Consider the following 17,784-nt stretch of genomic DNA (forward strand, 5'->3'; position numbering starts at 1 on the left):
TGGACGATCATCCAAGCCAAACCCCGTAGAGAGACATAATTGATGTTCTTGTGCGCTTCATCTTGGGTCTACGGGCTGCTGGTTCCGGTCTCATAGGTTGATTACCCCGCGATGCAGTCATGGCGCTAAATCGGTAGGTCTCAGTTATTGCCAGCTTGAAATGCTCATCAATGTCAGCGCCCGCACTTTCGGATTCTTCCCTCTTCCCCAATATCCTCCGACCAGTCCTGCTATTCACGAAGCTGCTCGCACAGAATCTTTCTTGCGTGACCGCAGGCAACACCAACGATGAGACTCGACCTGGGGGACTCGGCAAGCAATGGCTTCACAGCGGGGCCAGGATCGTCCTCAAGGGCATGGGATCGCGACGTGAAGCTCCCGCCCGAGGAACCCAGCTTGCATCTCTGCTCAAGACACCGCGTCATGGACCTTAAACAGTCCGATTTTGCAGCTAGGCCTCAGAAACACGCCCTGCCGCCCGACTGGCACTTTGGTACTTTATCAGACGTTATCAAACGGAGCGATTACTGCAGGTTCTGCAAGATGATCGCCTCATCCGTCTCTACGAACAACTACAAAGACGACGTCGAGGTTCTAGGCTGTTGGGTCCCGGATGTGACCTTTGAGGGATCCGATGGAAATGGTACAGAGGAGACGACGATGAACACGCTGAGGCTACGGATTGCTCCGGAGATGGTGGGATGGGAGGACGCTTTCGCCCCGTTTGATATTGTTCCTCTGGCGAACGAGTCAGAGAACGATATGTTCAAGGGAAGGTTCATCGACGAGAGGTCTATTGACGGCGACCTTCTTAAGACATGGCTGCGGACTTGCGAAGAGAAACACCACATCGTCTGCTGGCGCAAGGACGAGCACGCCGTCGGCCCCATCGACCCATTCATTCGACTTTTGGATCTCAAAGACAATTGCCTCGTTCAGAAGTCTGATCTCCCAGAATTTGTCGCACTGAGTTACGTCTGGGGTAGAGGGGCAGTGAACTACAAACTCACAACTGATAATATTGACGAACTCTTTAAGCCTGGCGGACTAAGCAACAATTTCGACAAGCTGCCCAAGACGATTCAAGACTCCATCAAGCTGACTACCCTTCTCGGTCACCGATATCTGTGGATCGACTCACTCTGCATCATTCAGAAGGGCAACGATGACGACAATAAGGTACAGCTTGCACTCATGGACGTTATCTATAGCAGAGCCTCTTTCACGATTGTTTCCGCCAATGGCGAAGATGCGAATGCTCGACTATACGGCAGTCCTGGAATCGACAGGAGTAAGAAGCAGTATACCGCCGAGTACTCGTCCGACCTCACACTTCTCTCTCTCGTCCCCGACTTCGAGGACGGGGTTCAGCAAATTTACTGGAACACGCGCGGTTGGACGTACCAGGAACGACTACTCTCACGCAGGCTCGTCTTCTTCACCGACAACATGGTCTACTTCCAGTGCGGCCAGATGACTTGCAGCGAAGACTTCAACATGCTTCGCGACGATGTCACCCAGAGCGCCTCCCAGCAGAATATCACCTTGTCTCGCGGGGAGGCGCCGCCGACTCTGACCCGGCGGCACCAGTATCGCCTAGGCATCTCGCCCGAATTCTACTATCGCATGGTCACGGAGTACACATCACGCGAGATGAGTCACACAGATGACCGCGTCAATGGTTTCAAGGGTGTCTTGAACGTCATCGAAAAAGTGCCCGAGTACAAAGGGGTCTTTGTATGGGGTACCTGGGCGAAAGATTTGCTTGCTTTTTCTCTGTTGTGGCAGCCGCGACAGGAACTCAGCAGGGTGGTCAAGTACAAGTCCGATCCTCCACTTATTCTCTACCCGTCATGGTCGTGGGCAGGCTGGACGGGGGCCGTTCGCTTTGACGACCTTGACGACTGGAACGGCTTGCCTGCCCTCGAGAGTCCGTTCGATCGGGTTCGTCCAGCAGGCTGGGGCGTCTCTCTTGAGCTGAACAAAAAAGAGACGTTAGAAAACCCCGACTTTTACTTACGACTACGAACCAGGGTCGGGAAATTCAGGCTCACTCTTCACGATAGGAGCGGAGCCCTGAAGCCACCCTCGCTGCCGGATGTCAAGGAACCACACCCTGTGCGCTTTGGTATCACGCACTCTGCCGCCCGGAAGGAAGGAGGCGAGGACGAATGGCTTGGGTCTATCCTGATGCCCAAAAGCTATAGGCAGAAGCTGGGAGGTCCCTATGAGTTTGTTGTTCTCTCAGACGCGTACAGCTTCTCGGGAGAGGAGCTCTCGAGCCATGCCAGCCAAAAGCCTTGGGAGGCTGTCAACGTGATGTTGATATATCGCAGTGGCACGAAGGGACAAGATCCAAAGGCTGTTCCGGTTGTTCAACGGGCTGGCGTGGGCAGGATGTTGAAGTCTGCATGGGACGAGATCTCAACGGAGTTGGAGGAGATTTTGGTCGAGTAAGCTCTACAACTTGCTTTCGGGGAACAAGCAACGCAACTTTCGACAGTCCCAACATGCTGTGGATCCAAACCCGAGAAGCAGGGCATTAGGTCTAACCTTTAGTTGTTACTAACCTAAGGAATGAATGATGTCTAGAGACTATGAGCAAAGGTGGCATTTGATATGAGTGCAATTCAAGTGAATTGAGATTTGTTAAAGTATATACACTGAATATAATCTGATAGAAGCTTTTCTGGTAGCCAAATTTCCTCCAACCCAGACCATGGTGGTCAGGAATAGTAAAACCGAGTGTTTGTAAAGCCGATGCCCAAGCATTCTCGACAAAGGGATTCCAAAGGAGCTTCGATGATGAACCTCAGCCATCGTCTGGACCCCTTTCATTTCCCTATTAGTGACCGTGGCCACCATAGCCACCACCGTATCCGCCTCCCTTTCCACCGCCGTACCCGCCGCCGCCGTACCCTCCACCACCGTACCCTCCGCCGCATTTGTATCCACCCTTGCAGTTGCCGTACCCGCCGTTGCCGTAGCCACCGCCCCCGTAGCCGCCGCCCCCGTGACCATACCCACCTCCACCGTACCCGCCGCCACCGTATCCTCCACCCTTTCCGCCGCCGTATCCTCCGTAGCCACCACCGCCGCCCTTATTGTTTAGGATATCAACTCCACCCTCCTTGTTCTTATCTTCACCGGGAAGACCGGCCTCGTCTCGCTTGCCGAGGTCGTTGTCCTTCTGATCGCTCTTTGCCTCGTCGGAGTCCTGAAGACCGTGGCCGCCTTTGCCGTGGCCGTAGCCACCGCCATTGCCGTAGCCGCCTCCGTTGCCGTATCCGCCTCCGTTGCCGTATCCACCACCACCGTACCCACCACCTCCGTAGCCGCCACCGCCGTAGCCGCCACCGCCGTATCCACCGCCTCCCTTGCCACCGCCGTAGCCTCCGTAGTCGCCGTAGTCGCAACCCTCGTCTCTGCCGCCTCCCTTACCGCGCTTGCATTTGCTGTTATTATGGTATTGATCTTGATTGTTTTGTTTCTTGTCGTCGCGTGCTTCGAGTTGGGATCCTTCGCTTGGTTCATCGCGAGCGACGATGGCGTCGCGTAGGGTCTGAGGGTTACGATATCAGCACGGCAGTCCTTTGATTCCTGAGAAGGAGTCATACCGGTAAATCAACATCAGGCTATCATTGTTGCAAATAGTCAGTGAGTGACTTATGAGGGAAAATGATGCCCGGAAGGGATAGCAATCAAGATATAAGGCGAGTGGGACGATGTGCTCTCCTAGAAGTTACATGTACTTACAGCTGCCTCAGGAGAACGCTATCTAAATGTCAGAATCTTTCCGAACAAGAGTAAATAGGATAGTTTCAGACTTACTTCGATAAGGTCACCTGTCTCGAACCTAGGCTCGGCGATTGGCTGAGCTACTGGTGCAGCTACAACAGCGATGGCATAGAAAGCCATGCCAATCGTGGCAGTTTGGCCGAAAGACGGGATATGCATGATTGCAGATTTAAAAGATGAAATAAAAGGTTCGAAGTTGAGTTATTGAAGTGATGCTTGAGTCAATCCACTAAAGGTGAGGATGTGATGAAGAATAAACAATCAAGGTGAACCGAGAACAACGTACTTATACTCGAGATGAATGAAATTGCCGTTGGCGTAAAATAAGAACGATGTCTCCAAGTTACTTCTTGTCCATAGTAATCCGCGGCTGAGTTGCGCCCAGCTGAACTCGGCTTCGGGAATAACTTGCACCTTGTGAGTTGCAAATACGGCAACGCGAGATGCGGACGACAACGCGAGGTGTGGTGATAGTCCAGTCAGCCGCTCAGTACCAAAAGTCAACCCCTTCCCAAGGCTATTCATGGAAGGAAACTATGATCTGCAAAGGCTTAAATCACGCAAAGAAAAAGTCTCTGAGTAAGAGATCCGAAGATTAGAGTTATCTGAGTGCATAGCTAAGCAGAGCCGCCCACCAACTTCAGCCATCCGATCTAAGGTAGGGGGAACATTCGGATGTGAGGGGAAGACAAGTTATCGTCCACGGTTTGCAGCCGCTGATAAACTTGGCGTGAGACACCCGCGGAATCAGCTTTCATCCAGATGAACAGTGGTGCAAGAACCAAGTGTAGGATTTGCATCAGTGCTTTTTGACAGTTTGGTTGAAAGCGCTTCGTAAAGCAAACGTCCGAGAGACAATCAGGGGGATTTAGTATCCGAAGCTTCCTTTGTGCCTTTCATAGAACCGCCCAAGAGTAACGAACACCTCGTACGTTCAAATCTCTGTAAAAGCTAGCAAGTCTTCAAATCCATGGTATGGCCCTCTCTATCTACAGTAAAGCATCCAGTGCTCGAATGATCTTTCGGTAGGCTAGGCCCCTCGCAATGAGTCGCTTGCAATCCAATTTTCAGGATCCGAAAGCTAGAGCTCGGTTTCATGCCGATTAATCAGGTCTAGATGCGGAGTAGGCCGCTTACTACCGTCAAGAGAGGCTGAAGCAGGCTAATTGAGGGGACCAAATTTTGCCGCAGGTTCGCCCTCCGGCAGCTTCGTAAGTCGATGATCATTTCGATAGGTCTTAGTCATACCACGAGGTAGGCGGCATAAACCACATGAACTTTCTTGATTTACAGTAGTTGAATGGCTCTCCACTCAACATACATCGTGATTCCTACCCGCTTGTTTCATGTCCCGAAGCTCAACTGGTGGCCGCGTAAACTGTTCACAGTCTAATTGAGTTGGCTCGGACCTCCGAACTGCTCTGCAAAATGTCACCGAGCCCCTCCACACCTATAAACAAAGGCAAGAATGTCAACTTTGAGTTGACTTGGCAGACGTCAACACCATGATCTGCATTACCCGAAAGACTCTTTCTATCAACCGGCAACTTCGGTTGTCAGCAAGCGCTACCAGCACTCCAGAATCCATTTCCGTTTGAGAGATTACACTCGACACCGAGATTGAGGTTCATGTAGGACTCATCATCCGAGGCAGTGCAGTAGAGGAAGGAAGCGAGACCGAGCAGCATGAGGCGGCAATGTGGGAAGAATGAGGTCGCGACCAACTATGCCAGCCCAGCCCCGTTGCGGCTGGATGGCATCCTACGAGCTGGGCACATGTCGGTGAATACCACGGGAGGCCCTGTTGCTCAACCTCACCATGTGAGTTTTCCAGCCCTCGTGCTCGTACAGCATCAAAGCCCCACACGAGATCCAGGCCTCGATAGTTCACGCTGAGGCCATGATCCTTTGGTCATCGCGTTCGGCTCGTGTGGAGTTTGCAGCTCAGGATTTAAGCACGTGAGCACGCCACAGGTCCAAACTTTCGCGATCCCATCGGAGAAAGTTTGCCAGATATTTCATGCGGGACCTCATCTGTTGAGAAATTCGTCCATTCATCAGATAAAGTCTCGTTGTGCTGAGTGTCGATGTGTCAGCAGAGCTACTTGAAGCTAGACTCCGCCTTGCAATGCGGTGGGCATGGATATGACTGAACAACTAAGCATGGACCGAATGCTGAATCCCGTAGGTTGATGATTCACCCAACTTGTCTCCGAGGATGGCAGTTTGAGATCATCCAACGACATCACTTACACGTCGTCCAAGATGTACACACCAGCCATTGGTAGCTGACCTGAGTGAGGAATCCCGACGTATGATCATCAATCTCCTTTAGAGCCCCTGAATGCGCCAACTGTCTCATGAAATGCTCCGTATTAGGTTGGTTACACTCTAGTTTACATTTGCAGCTTTCCGACATGGGGATTGAGTAGTGACTCTGGGTTGGATATTCAATGCTGTTTTTTTTGCCCCTGGCCTGAACCACAGCTCGCCCATGCTGAACTTAATGGTGTGAAATTCGGGCAGTGTGGCATTGATCAAAGCTTGAAATTACATTATGTGAAGTCCAGCCCATTGAGAACAAGCTTGATTTGGGTTCAAGGCCTGGACCCTGACTTCGCATTCGGGGCTTATTAGTTGATCAGTCAGGGCCCTCAAGACCCTCACACCATCACTTGTAGACTCGATCTGGGCCGTTCTCTGGGAGCTTGACCGTGTTGACCGCCGCTGTAGTGAAAGCACACTTCCCAACGCCCCCAGTCATACTGAGAACTCCCCACTGAACAGGTAGCAGATAGCCGCCATCCTGGTCTTCCCGCAGGACATGACAAGCAGCACTTATTGCCAGACTATTGGTCGACACCATTGGCATTGTGCCATCATAGCGTCGCAGCCCCATACCGATGATAATGATGACGAGAAGGAGCCCCGCAAGCAATGCTGAGCCTCTAGGTCAGAAACCACAGGCACATTCGAGAGTAATGAATGGCAATGGAGGTCGACTTACTGACAAACACAGCTATAGGACTATAGCCACATGTCGAGAAAGAGTTGACATCATCGTCACTCCCGTCTGTGGTTATGGCTCGAATTCGTGCCAAGAAAAGGCTCTGTGACACCAGCCAATGCATGATGCCCGAGCTAGCATAAAGCGGAATCCCATATCTCAAGGGCAGGGAAATGAAGTAACTTGATCGTTGGATCCCTATTGGTTCGGAAACTCTCAACGGCTTCCTATTGCCCGGATCCCACATGCGACTGAACTCCCTTTGGACTAAAAAGGTGCTCAGCATAGTATTGTAGACGATGTACAAGATCGACAGGACGAGTTGAGGCAAGTTGGCCAATAGCACATTAGCTATCAACCCTCCTGGGTCTGTACGAGGCATATTAATCACCAAGTAGGTGTAAGGCGTCAAGGCTCCAAAGCCTAGCTTCCACAGCTGTGGTATCTTTACACCGAAACCTCTTTGTCTTAGGCTTACAAATGACATTGTCAAAAGTACAGCTGCGATTATGATTACAAGAAGACACCTGAGGAAAAGCAAGTCAGTGAATTCAGTATCAGAAAGCAAAAAGTCAGTGTTCCTACATGGCCAGCATGATGACCCAACGTCTTAGGCTTGCAGAGGATCTCCACTGCTTTGGGTTCTTTTCAAAAGCCCGCGGCTGAGGTCTTTTTTGAAATATCGTTGGGGAAGATCTAATAAAACGGTTGCGCAAAGTTCGTGTAGTCAAGAAGTCGTACTTTGTCGCAAGTCCCATATCGACAGTTTGCTTGCATGGTTCCCGCATGAAAGAGGCTATGGCATCGCCCAAGGTGTATAAGACCTCCTTCGCCTGATTTTCCTTTCTGGGATTCTGCCATCTCCTCAGAGCCCATATTGATAGCATGATGGCCGCTTTAATCATGTTCATGATGCAAATAGTGAACATGATGGGAGGCGAATATTCGAATCGACAGTTTGCGCTGAGCCCTTCTGGCGGCTGAACGATACATCGTGACACCTCGTAATATGGAGGCCCAAGGAACCATTTAGTCACGGGTTTTGGTGGTGACAAAGCTGCAAAGTGACCAGTGCCATTACCTAGAGCCCACATGTTCTTGGACCAGTCGTCTGAACGAGGGACGATGGAAACATACATGAGCAGACTGTCCTCTGGCGGGCTCTGTAAAGTTTCATTCTTGACTAGAATGATCGCGTTTCCTTGGGGATTGAAGTAGTCGTCATACAAGTCGAAACATGCTGAAATGTTGCGTTCTTCATAGATGGATGCATTCCTCTGTATGGCTCTTACTACTTCTTCGTAGTCTAGGTTTGAGGGGTTGACTCGTGTGTCTTCCCAGCCGTAGTCGCCGGCTCGGTTGTCCTCTGCTGTTTTCAAGCTCCATGAAGCATTGTTCAAAAAGGAATCTTTGACAACGACAACGGTGTAATTGTGAGATGAAAGTGACTGGAACACAGCCGAGTTGTATCTTCACGTTGCAGGTGTGAGCGGATGACTGAATGTCTCGAAAAGCAAAGGCACTGGAGCTTTCTTACATGAGATGAATAGGAATAGAGGTCAAGGCCAACAATGCCCACGAACATCGCCTCCACATGCTGAGATATTTTAGATTTCGTAGGCTAGGAATGCCAATGTCCAGCCACTTGTGTTTCACATGAGCAGCATTCACGTTCTCGCGTGTTGGCGCAGCCTGCAGTTGCATGCAATAATTTGAAGCCGACAGCATGCCTGTTCCCAACAAATTGATGAGCAAATGCAACCATTGGTCAAGCCTTTTCACGGTTGAGCAGTCGCCCTCGTATATCAACCCGACACCATTGCGGCTTCCGTAGCTTTTGACAGCAAAAATAGTCACACCGAGATTTGTCATCAGGATGAAGCCGATAATCCCAATCTGGACCATGAGAGCACGACTTCTTCGTGAAAACCATATGCGCCAACTGCTATTTTCGTCACTTCTTATTTGGGGAAACCACCCTGACAAGGTGGTTTTGTCTGCAAACTGCTGGGCTTGAAAACTTTCGGCTCTTTGCTCTGGGACTACAGGGTCCGCATCGCGGCGGTCAATCTCATGTGCGGTCTCGTTCGGAGCTATCTCAGGCAATGTTGCGGTCGTCGTAGATGACTCGATCGGTGTTTCATTTCGATCGTCGAGCACAGCGGCTGGTCGCACAACTGGTGCGATTCTAAAAAAAATTAGTCCAGTGGAAAATACGGTAATCAGCAAGTAGTGGAATGATTGCGCACCCCTCTGGGTCTGCATCGAATACAGCCATATTCGTTGATTTGAAGGAGTGCTCATCCCTTCCATAATACCGTTTCGAGATCTACATGACAGCAAAATCGACAAAATGTTGAAGGGAAAAGAGGGACAGAAGCAGATCGTTGGGGGAGAGCAGGGCATAAGGCTCTCCTCGAATTTTGATCAGGCTCTCTCTCTAGACACCATGCTCTCAGCTGCCAAATTAAGCTGCAAGCCCATGGGTCGTGTCTTACCTATGTCGCACTCCGAGGCCTGCATTTGCGGCTTCACTTCATTGGTTGAATTGTCGGCCTGTGGGCTGCGTTGCATCACGGATAAATGGTTGGTAGCCTGATCCCGAATCGATTTCGCGATGTCTTGAGAAATCGGAGCAACAGCGCTTGGCGCTAGTCTGACTTGCATATCCGACCGGGTTCAAATTGCACTTTCAATTTGAATTATAGGTGTTCGATAATTTAGCGCCTTCTTTCTGGTTCATGTCAAATGAAAACTTGGTCTTGACGGTGATATACGGCAACTAACACACCATTCACAAAGTCTTGTAGGGATCGAGCACGAAACCACTATCAACTGTGATTGTTCATACGTACTTTGAAAGAACAGCCCTAGATCTGAAATGAAATTCCGACAGCATTTTCAATCTCTAAGCCTTTTACAATGGCTTTTTGCCATAAATCACCCATCTGTTCGATGTTAACATCATACACTTGCATATGGACCAAGTTGGAGTTCAGATCTGCAGGGAAAAGATGGCGAAAAGACCCCTGAGTCTAGAAAGACGAACAAGAGGATGTGACTTACAAAGGACAGTAGTGGTGGATGCTTCGGTCTTTCAGGTCCTTCCTGACTTGAGCCAGAAAAGTTTGCACCTCTGCATTGCTCCAGTCGAGCGCCCTAGTCAGTGCTGCCATTGTCCAAGCTTCGAGGCCCTCGGAGGCATTCTCAAGAGCCCACACCCCAAGTTCTTTGTAATATGGATCTTTTGCCCACGGGCCGATGGGCCACTTGAACGGAACGATGGTCACATCGACAAAACCCGCTTGCTCAAGGATAGGAACAAGACTCGGAACGTGGACAAATGGACGGCCGAGGATCTTGCAGCACTCGTCCAGCTTGTCTGCCCACTGCCAGAATGCGTGATTAGGAGTCAATGACCCATCGTCCGACTGTGTGCGCGCATGACCTTCGAATAGTTCGATATAACCACCGGGAGTAAGGCCGCTGCAGAGGATTAGTTAATTGTAACGAGGAAACAGGAAAACGCATACTTGTATGCTTGCTTGAAGAATGCATGCCAGTCAGAGACACTAGAGGTCATGCCACGAATGTGTATGTAGTCGAAAGGCTGGCTGAATGTCCAGGGTTGTTCAATGTCGTCAACTTCAAATTTGAGATTCGGCGGAACACTGTAAACCAATTAGTGAATGAAATAATCTCAGAAAACAGCAGACCCATACAATTGAGTCTGTACCGGAGTAAGATCGACCCCTAGAACCTGCGAACACTTGAGTTTAAGATCATCTCGCCAGGGGAAGAAGCTGAGCTCACCTCAGCTTCGGGATGTTCATCGGCGAATTCGATAGCCCAGAGTCCCGTGCCTGTCCCGATGTCCAGGACGCGCTTAACGCCTGAATTTTCGTTGTTCGGGGGAGCAAGACCTAGCTTATATTCTAGCGTCAACAGATAAAGATTATGCTGCAAATCTACGAATATCTTTAGTATCTAGACTGCTAATTGTTCCTCGGGCTACGAACCAAGCCTGTCGTTCTCTCTTTCGTCGTTGGGGAAAAGATATTCTAGGTTTGTAAGTAAATTCCATTGCAATTGGGTTCGATGCCTGGCAGATTCAATTTGAAGATGGTTGCTCACTTCCGTCTTTGTATTTGTGGTAAGTTCTTCCATTCTCCAAGCGATGCTGAAGAATCGAGCTGGACAAGCTTGTGCTTGAAGATGCCACACTCTACAGCAAGTCAGGAGATCACTTTTATATGAGAACGTTTCAGCGAGAAATCTTGCTTACTGCCGCTCTGTCCGAGGCATCGTCGTCTGTTAACTATGAAGCAGGGTCAGCGACTTCATTCTAAGATATTTCATGGTATTTCTCACGTCGCTGTTCTCTGCTTCGGCCTCTAGAATGGGGCCGTGATTGATTGCAATATCGTGGCCGGTGCTACGAGTAGGCTCCAGGTTGTTGGCAGATGGTGAGGGAGCAGTGCCCACAGCGCTCTCTTCAGCTCCAGTGGTTCTCTGAGAGTCAACCATGATGTATGAAGATTGAACCATAAGCTGGCAAAAGATTCTCTCAGAGAGGAACAACAATCTGTGCTCATTTATGTCTCCAGGTGTTCAAGTGAACTTACCCCTCATCTTGGCCAAGCAGGATAATGCAGGTCTGCGGCACTGTGACAGTGGAGTATCGTGCTTGCCGATGATGTTTGTTCCAACCAACATGACTTATGACGGGCACTAGTATGGGCAGCAGCAAGTCTACCATAACGCCAACACAGGAAGGGCATTCTTGTCTGCACTGAAGTGCATCAAAGCCGGATATAATCCGGTCGAACGTACGCCAATCTCATTGACTTACAGCACAGGCTAAGAGGCCGTTTTGTTGGAGCAGGCAGATGTGAGCTGATGACAGCGTGACACAAGATGGAACGTCTGGAAGCTGACTGGATCTCGTTGTTCGAGACTCACTGATAATAATTGCCAGTAGATTCACAGTTTCGCCTTGGACGACGTATCGATACCGAATCATGATGCAGCTTCATGCAGCCATACTTCGTGCAAAAGTTTATCTTTGATGAGATCTAGGTCTTTTCATTCTCATATGTGTTACAGATGTCGTAGGGTATACATGGCGTTGGTTGCTGCCACGATTAACATCGTGGATTTTGCGACCACAAGACATTCAGACACCTTTGGACTTTCGCCCTCGAATCGCCCTGTCGAGCCATATTTCACACAACGAAGCACAGTCATCCCCAATGTGAGATGGTTTCTGATTCTCGTAAAATAATGAGTCGAGGCGATTGAGCCAAAAACGTGAGAGACGCGATTTGCCTGGGTGGCAGCTCAAGATATGGTGAGTTGCATATGTCATTCGACCTCAATCATCGATGCCATTTCTTTCGTTGACACTAAGCCATTTGAGGCATTGGGGCACCTTAATTTTAGGGTTAAATAAGCGCTGTCTTTCTCCACTGTCAGCGCTCCGATTAAGTTGGGCCTGAGTTGAACAATGACAGAAAGCCATCCGGAGCGGGCCGGATTCTAGGTCTCAGTCATATTGCGCCTCATTTCCATGGGTGGCTGAACGCCTGTCGCACACAGACCAGACATGGCTGAGAACCATGAATCCTTCGATTTTCAACAGAGTATTGATGCCTGGCTGTCAGTCGCGCGTCATCCCATCATTGCTTCTCTTAGCCCCGGTCAAGACGCTTGAGACTTGGCCAAGAGCCCCCAGCGTGCTCGTGTTCATTTCAGAGCGTCTAAAATGAGGGCTGTGCACAACTAGTGCTTTGAATGGCGCTGCAGGACTCCGTGGATCACGTGGAGACCAAAGCGCGACTCGTCGCTCACGATCCCCTGCCCCCGACCCGAGCATCCCGTCTCACCTCATCCATTTCTCTTCAGGCTCATCGGCGGCCATCATTAGAGTCATCATGGTCTCATTAGGCGGCTTCTTCCTTCTTTTCATGTTTCTAGCGACACAAGCGTTGTCACGCGATATTCCGAACAATGTTAAAGACTTCTATGGGTTCGTCCGCGGGCGGAACAAGTGCCATCATACGTTAGCAAGCGGGTTTCACAGCAGTGAGGGTGACAGCGGAGGTACGTGCTTCATCCCTTCAACGGCTCATGCTCCAAAAATGCTCACGAAATTCATTCATTAGATTTCAGCTACTGCGGAGACTACCTGGATGATTACAAAATCATATATCTCCAAGGGAAAAATGGCGAGTTGGCCAACATGGACGTGGACTGCGATGGCGAGCAAGCCGGAGGCGACGGACGTTGCGGCAGCTCCACCGACACTCAATCTGAGACGACATTCCGCGACCAGCTGAGGAGTTACGGGACTGGGCGACGAGACCTCAACGCCTCGGTACACACCTATGTTGTATTCGGAAATCAAGGTACTAAAAGCGGCTGGACTACATTCAACCCAGAAAAGCATGGCGTCAAACCACTCAGCGTGATGGCTGTCGTGTGCAATAACAAATTGGTAGGTCTACTGCTATTTTACTTGAGATCCTACTCTAACCCATCTTATGTAGCTGTATGGAATCTGGGGAGATACAAATGGTGATGATGGCCCTCAAGCCATGGTAGGTGAGGCTTCTATATCACTCGCCACTGCGTGCTACGGCAATAGTATCAATGGCAACTCAGGACATGATGACAATGATGTCCTATATATTGCCTTCACGGGTGATGACGCTGTCCCTGGAGCAAGCGGGGCAAACTGGACTGCGTCAAATTACGAGGACTTCCAAAGCAGCATCTCAGATCTTGGGAATAAGCTCATTGAGCGTGTTGGGAGTGGGGGGAATGGCAGACCTCTTGGAGATCAATGGATGCTCTTTTCTGCGATTTTCTTTGCAATCATTGTACTACTATTGTAGCATTATCAGGAAAATGAACCGAAAATTCAAAATCAATTACCAGGCACACTCAAGACATTTCAGCAAGATTCACAGTGGGCGTTGATATTCTGACCAGTTAGGAAATAGAAAAATATAATGACTTGCCTGATGTTCAACTCCTTTCTCTGAGCCCTATGTGGATATATGTCCTCTTTGCCCATGAGAAGCCCCTCACAAAAACTACATGTGCCTTACTAGGGACTTCTCGGTGAAACTTTGCATAACATATCGACCTGTTTAACCAACCAGTAGTTCTCATGCCGGATTCTTTCCGGCTCCACGGGTGTGAAGTCAAAGGTCTTGACCAAGATGGGCACAAGCTTGTTGATTTCCAGCAAGCTGATGTTTTTCCCAATGCAGGTACGAGAACCTACCCCGAACTAGAGACGATCGATCAGTAATGACCCGGGGAAATTCAGCGAAAATTCGACTCACCGGTATCCAATTCGATTCCATGAGAGAAATGTGTTCTTTGTCCTGACTAAACCACCTGTCAGGGCGGTATTCATCGGCATCAGCACCGAAAACATCCTTATTCCGGTGCAAGACCCAAGTATTCACGCCTACAACGCACTACAGTCATTTCGGTCAGTTATATCTACCAACTTGGCCCATCAAGGCTGTGGTAATGGGACTTACACCCTCGTTGAAGTCTCTGCCAAGAAGATTCACGCCACCTTTAGGGACAACACGGGCTAGCGGAAGACCTGTTGCTGGATGTAGTCTGAGTGACTCCTTGATGCAAGCCTGGAGATAGCTCATAGCTTGGGCGTCTTTGAAAGGGATGAACTCAGGGTTGTCTAGCTCTGCGAATTTGGCGTCGATATCTTCCCGAAGCTGTGATGATTATTAGAAAGATCATTCAAGCTAGGCGGAGAGTATCTCTCCGCTCATAAAGAGTCGGTCAGGTACCCTCTGAAGCACCCTGGGGTGGGACGCAAGGTCATAGATAACAGCGCACAGTGATATCGAAGTTGTGTCAGAGCCAGCTCCAATGTTGGTCATACAGGTCGTAAAGACCGCGCTTTCTGGGAACTTTCCGGGATTTTCGTGGTGTAGACGGAAGAGCTTGGACATGAAGTCTTGCCTGTCTGGGCTCCCCTTTTCCATGTCAAACCGGACTCTGCCCTTTTTCAGCTGCTCGGCGGTGAAGTTGACCCCATTCATCAGCTGTCCTGGTGGGAGTTTGGACAGTATCCAGTCGAGGGTTCCATGTAGCTCGTGTTCTATTCCCACCATAGCGCAGTACTTGAGGTAAACGTGTTGACTAGCGAAGATTCCCAATCGATCGCTTCCTGTATCAAGGCATCCAAATCTTTGTCCAAGCTATATGGAGTGGGTGAGTATGTGTGACAGGACTACGAATGAGACAAGTTTACGGAGAGACTTACTGTGATTTGACTGACAACATCGAATGCATAACACTGCATCCAAAACTGAAGGTCGATGGGATTTTGAGTCTGACTCAAGTCTCCAAGTTGCTTCACAAAGACTCTCAAACAGTCTTCGACATCGGGCTCCATTGCTCTAAGAGAGGTGACAGAGTAAAGGTTCGCCACGAGACGCCGATTTGCAGCATGACGTGCACCATCTCGATCCGTGAAGAGGTCTTGCCAAGGAAGACCGACTGGACTTGAGGCCTCGTACCATGCGGACTAAGAAGCGAATTATGTCAGTAAGGCAAAATCACTCCATGGTCTCGATGATACGTGCCTTGATAAAGCCCTTTCCAATACCATAAATCGTCTTGATTACGGTCGGGTCATTGATACTATACTGCTTAGGAGCAATCCGCACTATGGCTCCTGTCAGGCGAATCATCTTGTAAGCAAAAGGCTCTAATAGTCACACCCGGGAATAAAGATCACATACCGTATTTCTCATGGAGCTGAATATTGCGATGATGAAAGTTTCCGTCTCTCACATGTCGAAAATACCAGAGTCTTGAGAAGCGAGCCTCGAATGGACCAGGCAGCTTCCGAAGAGACGAGAATGTCTCTGTGATAACATCTACTGAGGCCCAAATGAGGATGACGAGGAAGAGGAGGAGAACAGAGATCCATGGTGTGAGAGTGAAAGCCGAGTTACTTCGATCCATTGTGATTTGCGAATGCCTGATCCGCGTCTCGGACAGCTTGAAGTAGGAAAAGAAATGATGGTGAATGGTGTTGCGTAATAGCTGTCCAAAGTAGCTGCCAAGGCTACGTATAAGGTTAAAGCTCCTATTCTCCATGGGAAATTGTTCGAATGGGCAGTACCAAAGACACTAACACTTGAGTTTTCAGTGGCGGCTGGAGTTTAGTACCTAAGTCTTTGGCCAGCAAAGTCAACACATTTGAAAAGGTACAGATGACCTAGGCTCTATACTGAAACACTTACCTGGAAGAACTTCCGAAAGAAAGCCACATGAGATGTAACAATTCTTGCTGGATCGAGGTTCAGGTTGATCTTTTTTTGCAAATAGCTGCAGGCAGGTAAATTTATGTCGTCTTCGCACCCCACAACCCATTTGCTAGTATAAATCCAGGCCGGTCACGCACTCGAGAGTGACTTCACTCATTGTGTGTATGCTCGACCTCTAAGTTCTGTGTCCGGAGTCCGTATCGCATCCGCTAGCTAAGCCATGCTGCCCAGCTTCGACCATGCTCCCCGAAACCTTACCCCGCAAGATCTCAACAACGCATCGCTAGGAGACCATTTGATCTGCCCGTTACCCCACATGGTACTACTACCAGGCATACGGGGTATGCCATGTGGCTAAGCCATGGCAGTAAGATAACAAGGGCTGTCATTATCACTTGCTTTTGGGATACCTTATTGATGCCTCTCTGCTCATGGCAGGCACTCTCTTGGTCTTTGTCCCCTGTACGTGGAACAGCGTACTTTAGAGCCGTGCCACTACCTGACTCTTTCGAAACCCACTCTTAGTTCTCGCACATCAATCATGGACACTGGCAATCGGAAAATCATTCGTCACTCGAATGGACAAACAACTGCATACATTCTCGACTCTTTTGTTGATCCTTGGAAACCAGCTGAGACCATACTACTTCAACATGGTTTCGGTCGAACCTTAGACCACTTCTATCATTGGGTTCCAGCCCTAGCTAGAAAGTACAATGTCTTGCGTCGCGATCTTCGAGGCCATGGCGGCTCAAGCTACCCAGGCCCCGATGACGACGAGGTCTACCAATACACAACCACCACGATTGTGGATGAAATCAAAGACACCTTGGATCAGTTGAACATTGAGAAGATTCACTTTGTTGGAGAGTCGACGAGTGGTATGCTCGCAGAAATATTTGCGGCAACATACCCAGAACGCGTAAGCTCTGTCATTGTGTGTTCATCACCAACCCATTTACCGGCCTCGGCACAGGAGTTTCTTGCTTTTGGTCTGGAGTCTTGGCCCCAGGCATGCCGCCAACTGGGATCAAGAGGTTGGGCAGAACGACTTCTTGGTGCGAGTGGCACTGTGGCGAGCAGTGATCCTAACTATCTCGCATGGTGGAAGGACAAGGTTTCTGTTAGTGACGGAGAGGGGCTGGCAGGATATGCTGAGTTCTTGAGCCAGCTGGACGCTCAGCCATACTTGGGGGATATCAAAGCTCCTATGTTGATTTTATCGCCTACAAACAGTGCTCTTGTAAGCGTTGAGTCCATGAAGAAGCTGACTGCGGAGGTCACCTCGTCTAAACTAGCAATCATCGAGTCTCAAGGGCACGAAATTTACGCTGAGGCTGCAGAGGATTGTATTTCAAAGATTAGAGACTTTCTAGGAGAACATTAGATTTCAGAATGCTAGCCTTCCGCTTTTCAAAGAACTTGGTAAATTCACCCACTTCTCAGCTATCGAAGACGGCTCCAATCTGATCTTGTGCTTGTGCTAGATCGTTATCATACCCTGGGATGACGGTTGCGATAGATATCACAGAGAGTTTTGCTATCCGGGCAGTACTGTTTGGCTATCCGGGCAGTAATCCACCTTTTGGACCAATAAGGGCTTATAGCTGCAGAGCTCGGGCCACAGCCCCACACCCGTACGAGCTGCACCTGCCCACG

The 17,784-nt window shown here is 49.6% G+C and overlaps 7 protein-coding genes across 7 annotated transcripts; 3 read left to right on the plus strand and 4 right to left on the minus strand.

Annotated features, from left to right (window-relative positions):
- Nucleotides 1-288: 288 nt before the first annotated feature.
- Nucleotides 289-2,457, plus strand: CCOS01_16267 (uncharacterized protein; the record flags this gene model as incomplete). Its single annotated transcript, XM_060464404.1, has 1 exon — nt 289-2,457. The coding sequence occupies one exon, from the start codon at nt 289-291 to the stop codon at nt 2,455-2,457; it is 2,169 nt and encodes a 722-aa protein (XP_060305168.1).
- Nucleotides 2,458-2,845: 388 nt separating this feature from the next.
- Nucleotides 2,846-3,957, minus strand: CCOS01_16268 (uncharacterized protein; the record flags this gene model as incomplete). The annotated part of the gene is made up of 4 exons (XM_060464405.1): nt 2,846-3,562; nt 3,618-3,635; nt 3,757-3,774; nt 3,832-3,957. The coding sequence occupies 4 exons, from the start codon at nt 3,955-3,957 to the stop codon at nt 2,846-2,848; spliced, it is 879 nt and encodes a 292-aa protein (XP_060305169.1).
- Nucleotides 3,958-6,469: 2,512 nt separating this feature from the next.
- On the minus strand, nt 6,470-9,109 carry CCOS01_16269 (uncharacterized protein; the record flags this gene model as incomplete). The annotated part of the gene is made up of 4 exons (XM_060464406.1): nt 6,470-6,738; nt 6,806-7,332; nt 7,391-8,275; nt 8,343-9,109. The coding sequence occupies 4 exons, from the start codon at nt 9,107-9,109 to the stop codon at nt 6,470-6,472; spliced, it is 2,448 nt and encodes an 815-aa protein (XP_060305170.1).
- Nucleotides 9,110-9,675: 566 nt separating this feature from the next.
- On the minus strand, nt 9,676-11,332 carry CCOS01_16270 (uncharacterized protein; the record flags this gene model as incomplete). The annotated part of the gene is made up of 9 exons (XM_060464407.1): nt 9,676-9,753; nt 9,940-10,291; nt 10,339-10,476; nt 10,528-10,565; nt 10,619-10,773; nt 10,825-10,866; nt 10,940-11,030; nt 11,091-11,123; nt 11,177-11,332. 9 exons carry the CDS (start codon nt 11,330-11,332, stop codon nt 9,676-9,678), a joined length of 1,083 nt encoding a protein of 360 aa, XP_060305171.1.
- Nucleotides 11,333-12,738: 1,406 nt separating this feature from the next.
- CCOS01_16271 (fungal chitosanase) lies at nt 12,739-13,701 on the plus strand (the record flags this gene model as incomplete). The annotated part of the gene is made up of 3 exons (XM_060464408.1): nt 12,739-12,907; nt 12,970-13,301; nt 13,354-13,701. The coding sequence occupies 3 exons, from the start codon at nt 12,739-12,741 to the stop codon at nt 13,699-13,701; spliced, it is 849 nt and encodes a 282-aa protein (XP_060305172.1).
- A 215-nt stretch (nt 13,702-13,916) lies between these two features.
- Nucleotides 13,917-15,955, minus strand: CCOS01_16272 (uncharacterized protein; the record flags this gene model as incomplete). Its single annotated transcript, XM_060464409.1, has 6 exons — nt 13,917-14,042; nt 14,158-14,295; nt 14,362-14,559; nt 14,635-15,048; nt 15,114-15,377; nt 15,647-15,955. The coding sequence occupies 6 exons, from the start codon at nt 15,953-15,955 to the stop codon at nt 13,917-13,919; spliced, it is 1,449 nt and encodes a 482-aa protein (XP_060305173.1).
- A 711-nt stretch (nt 15,956-16,666) lies between these two features.
- CCOS01_16273 (uncharacterized protein) lies at nt 16,667-17,512 on the plus strand (the record flags this gene model as incomplete). Its single annotated transcript, XM_060464410.1, has 1 exon — nt 16,667-17,512. The coding sequence occupies one exon, from the start codon at nt 16,667-16,669 to the stop codon at nt 17,510-17,512; it is 846 nt and encodes a 281-aa protein (XP_060305174.1).
- Nucleotides 17,513-17,784: the final 272 nt, after the last annotated feature.

This window comes from Colletotrichum costaricense (genome assembly GCF_030867565.1).
Source record: "Colletotrichum costaricense strain IMI 309622 chromosome Unknown Scaffold_28.1, whole genome shotgun sequence".
NCBI classification, from domain to species: Eukaryota; Fungi; Ascomycota; class Sordariomycetes; order Glomerellales; family Glomerellaceae; genus Colletotrichum; species Colletotrichum costaricense.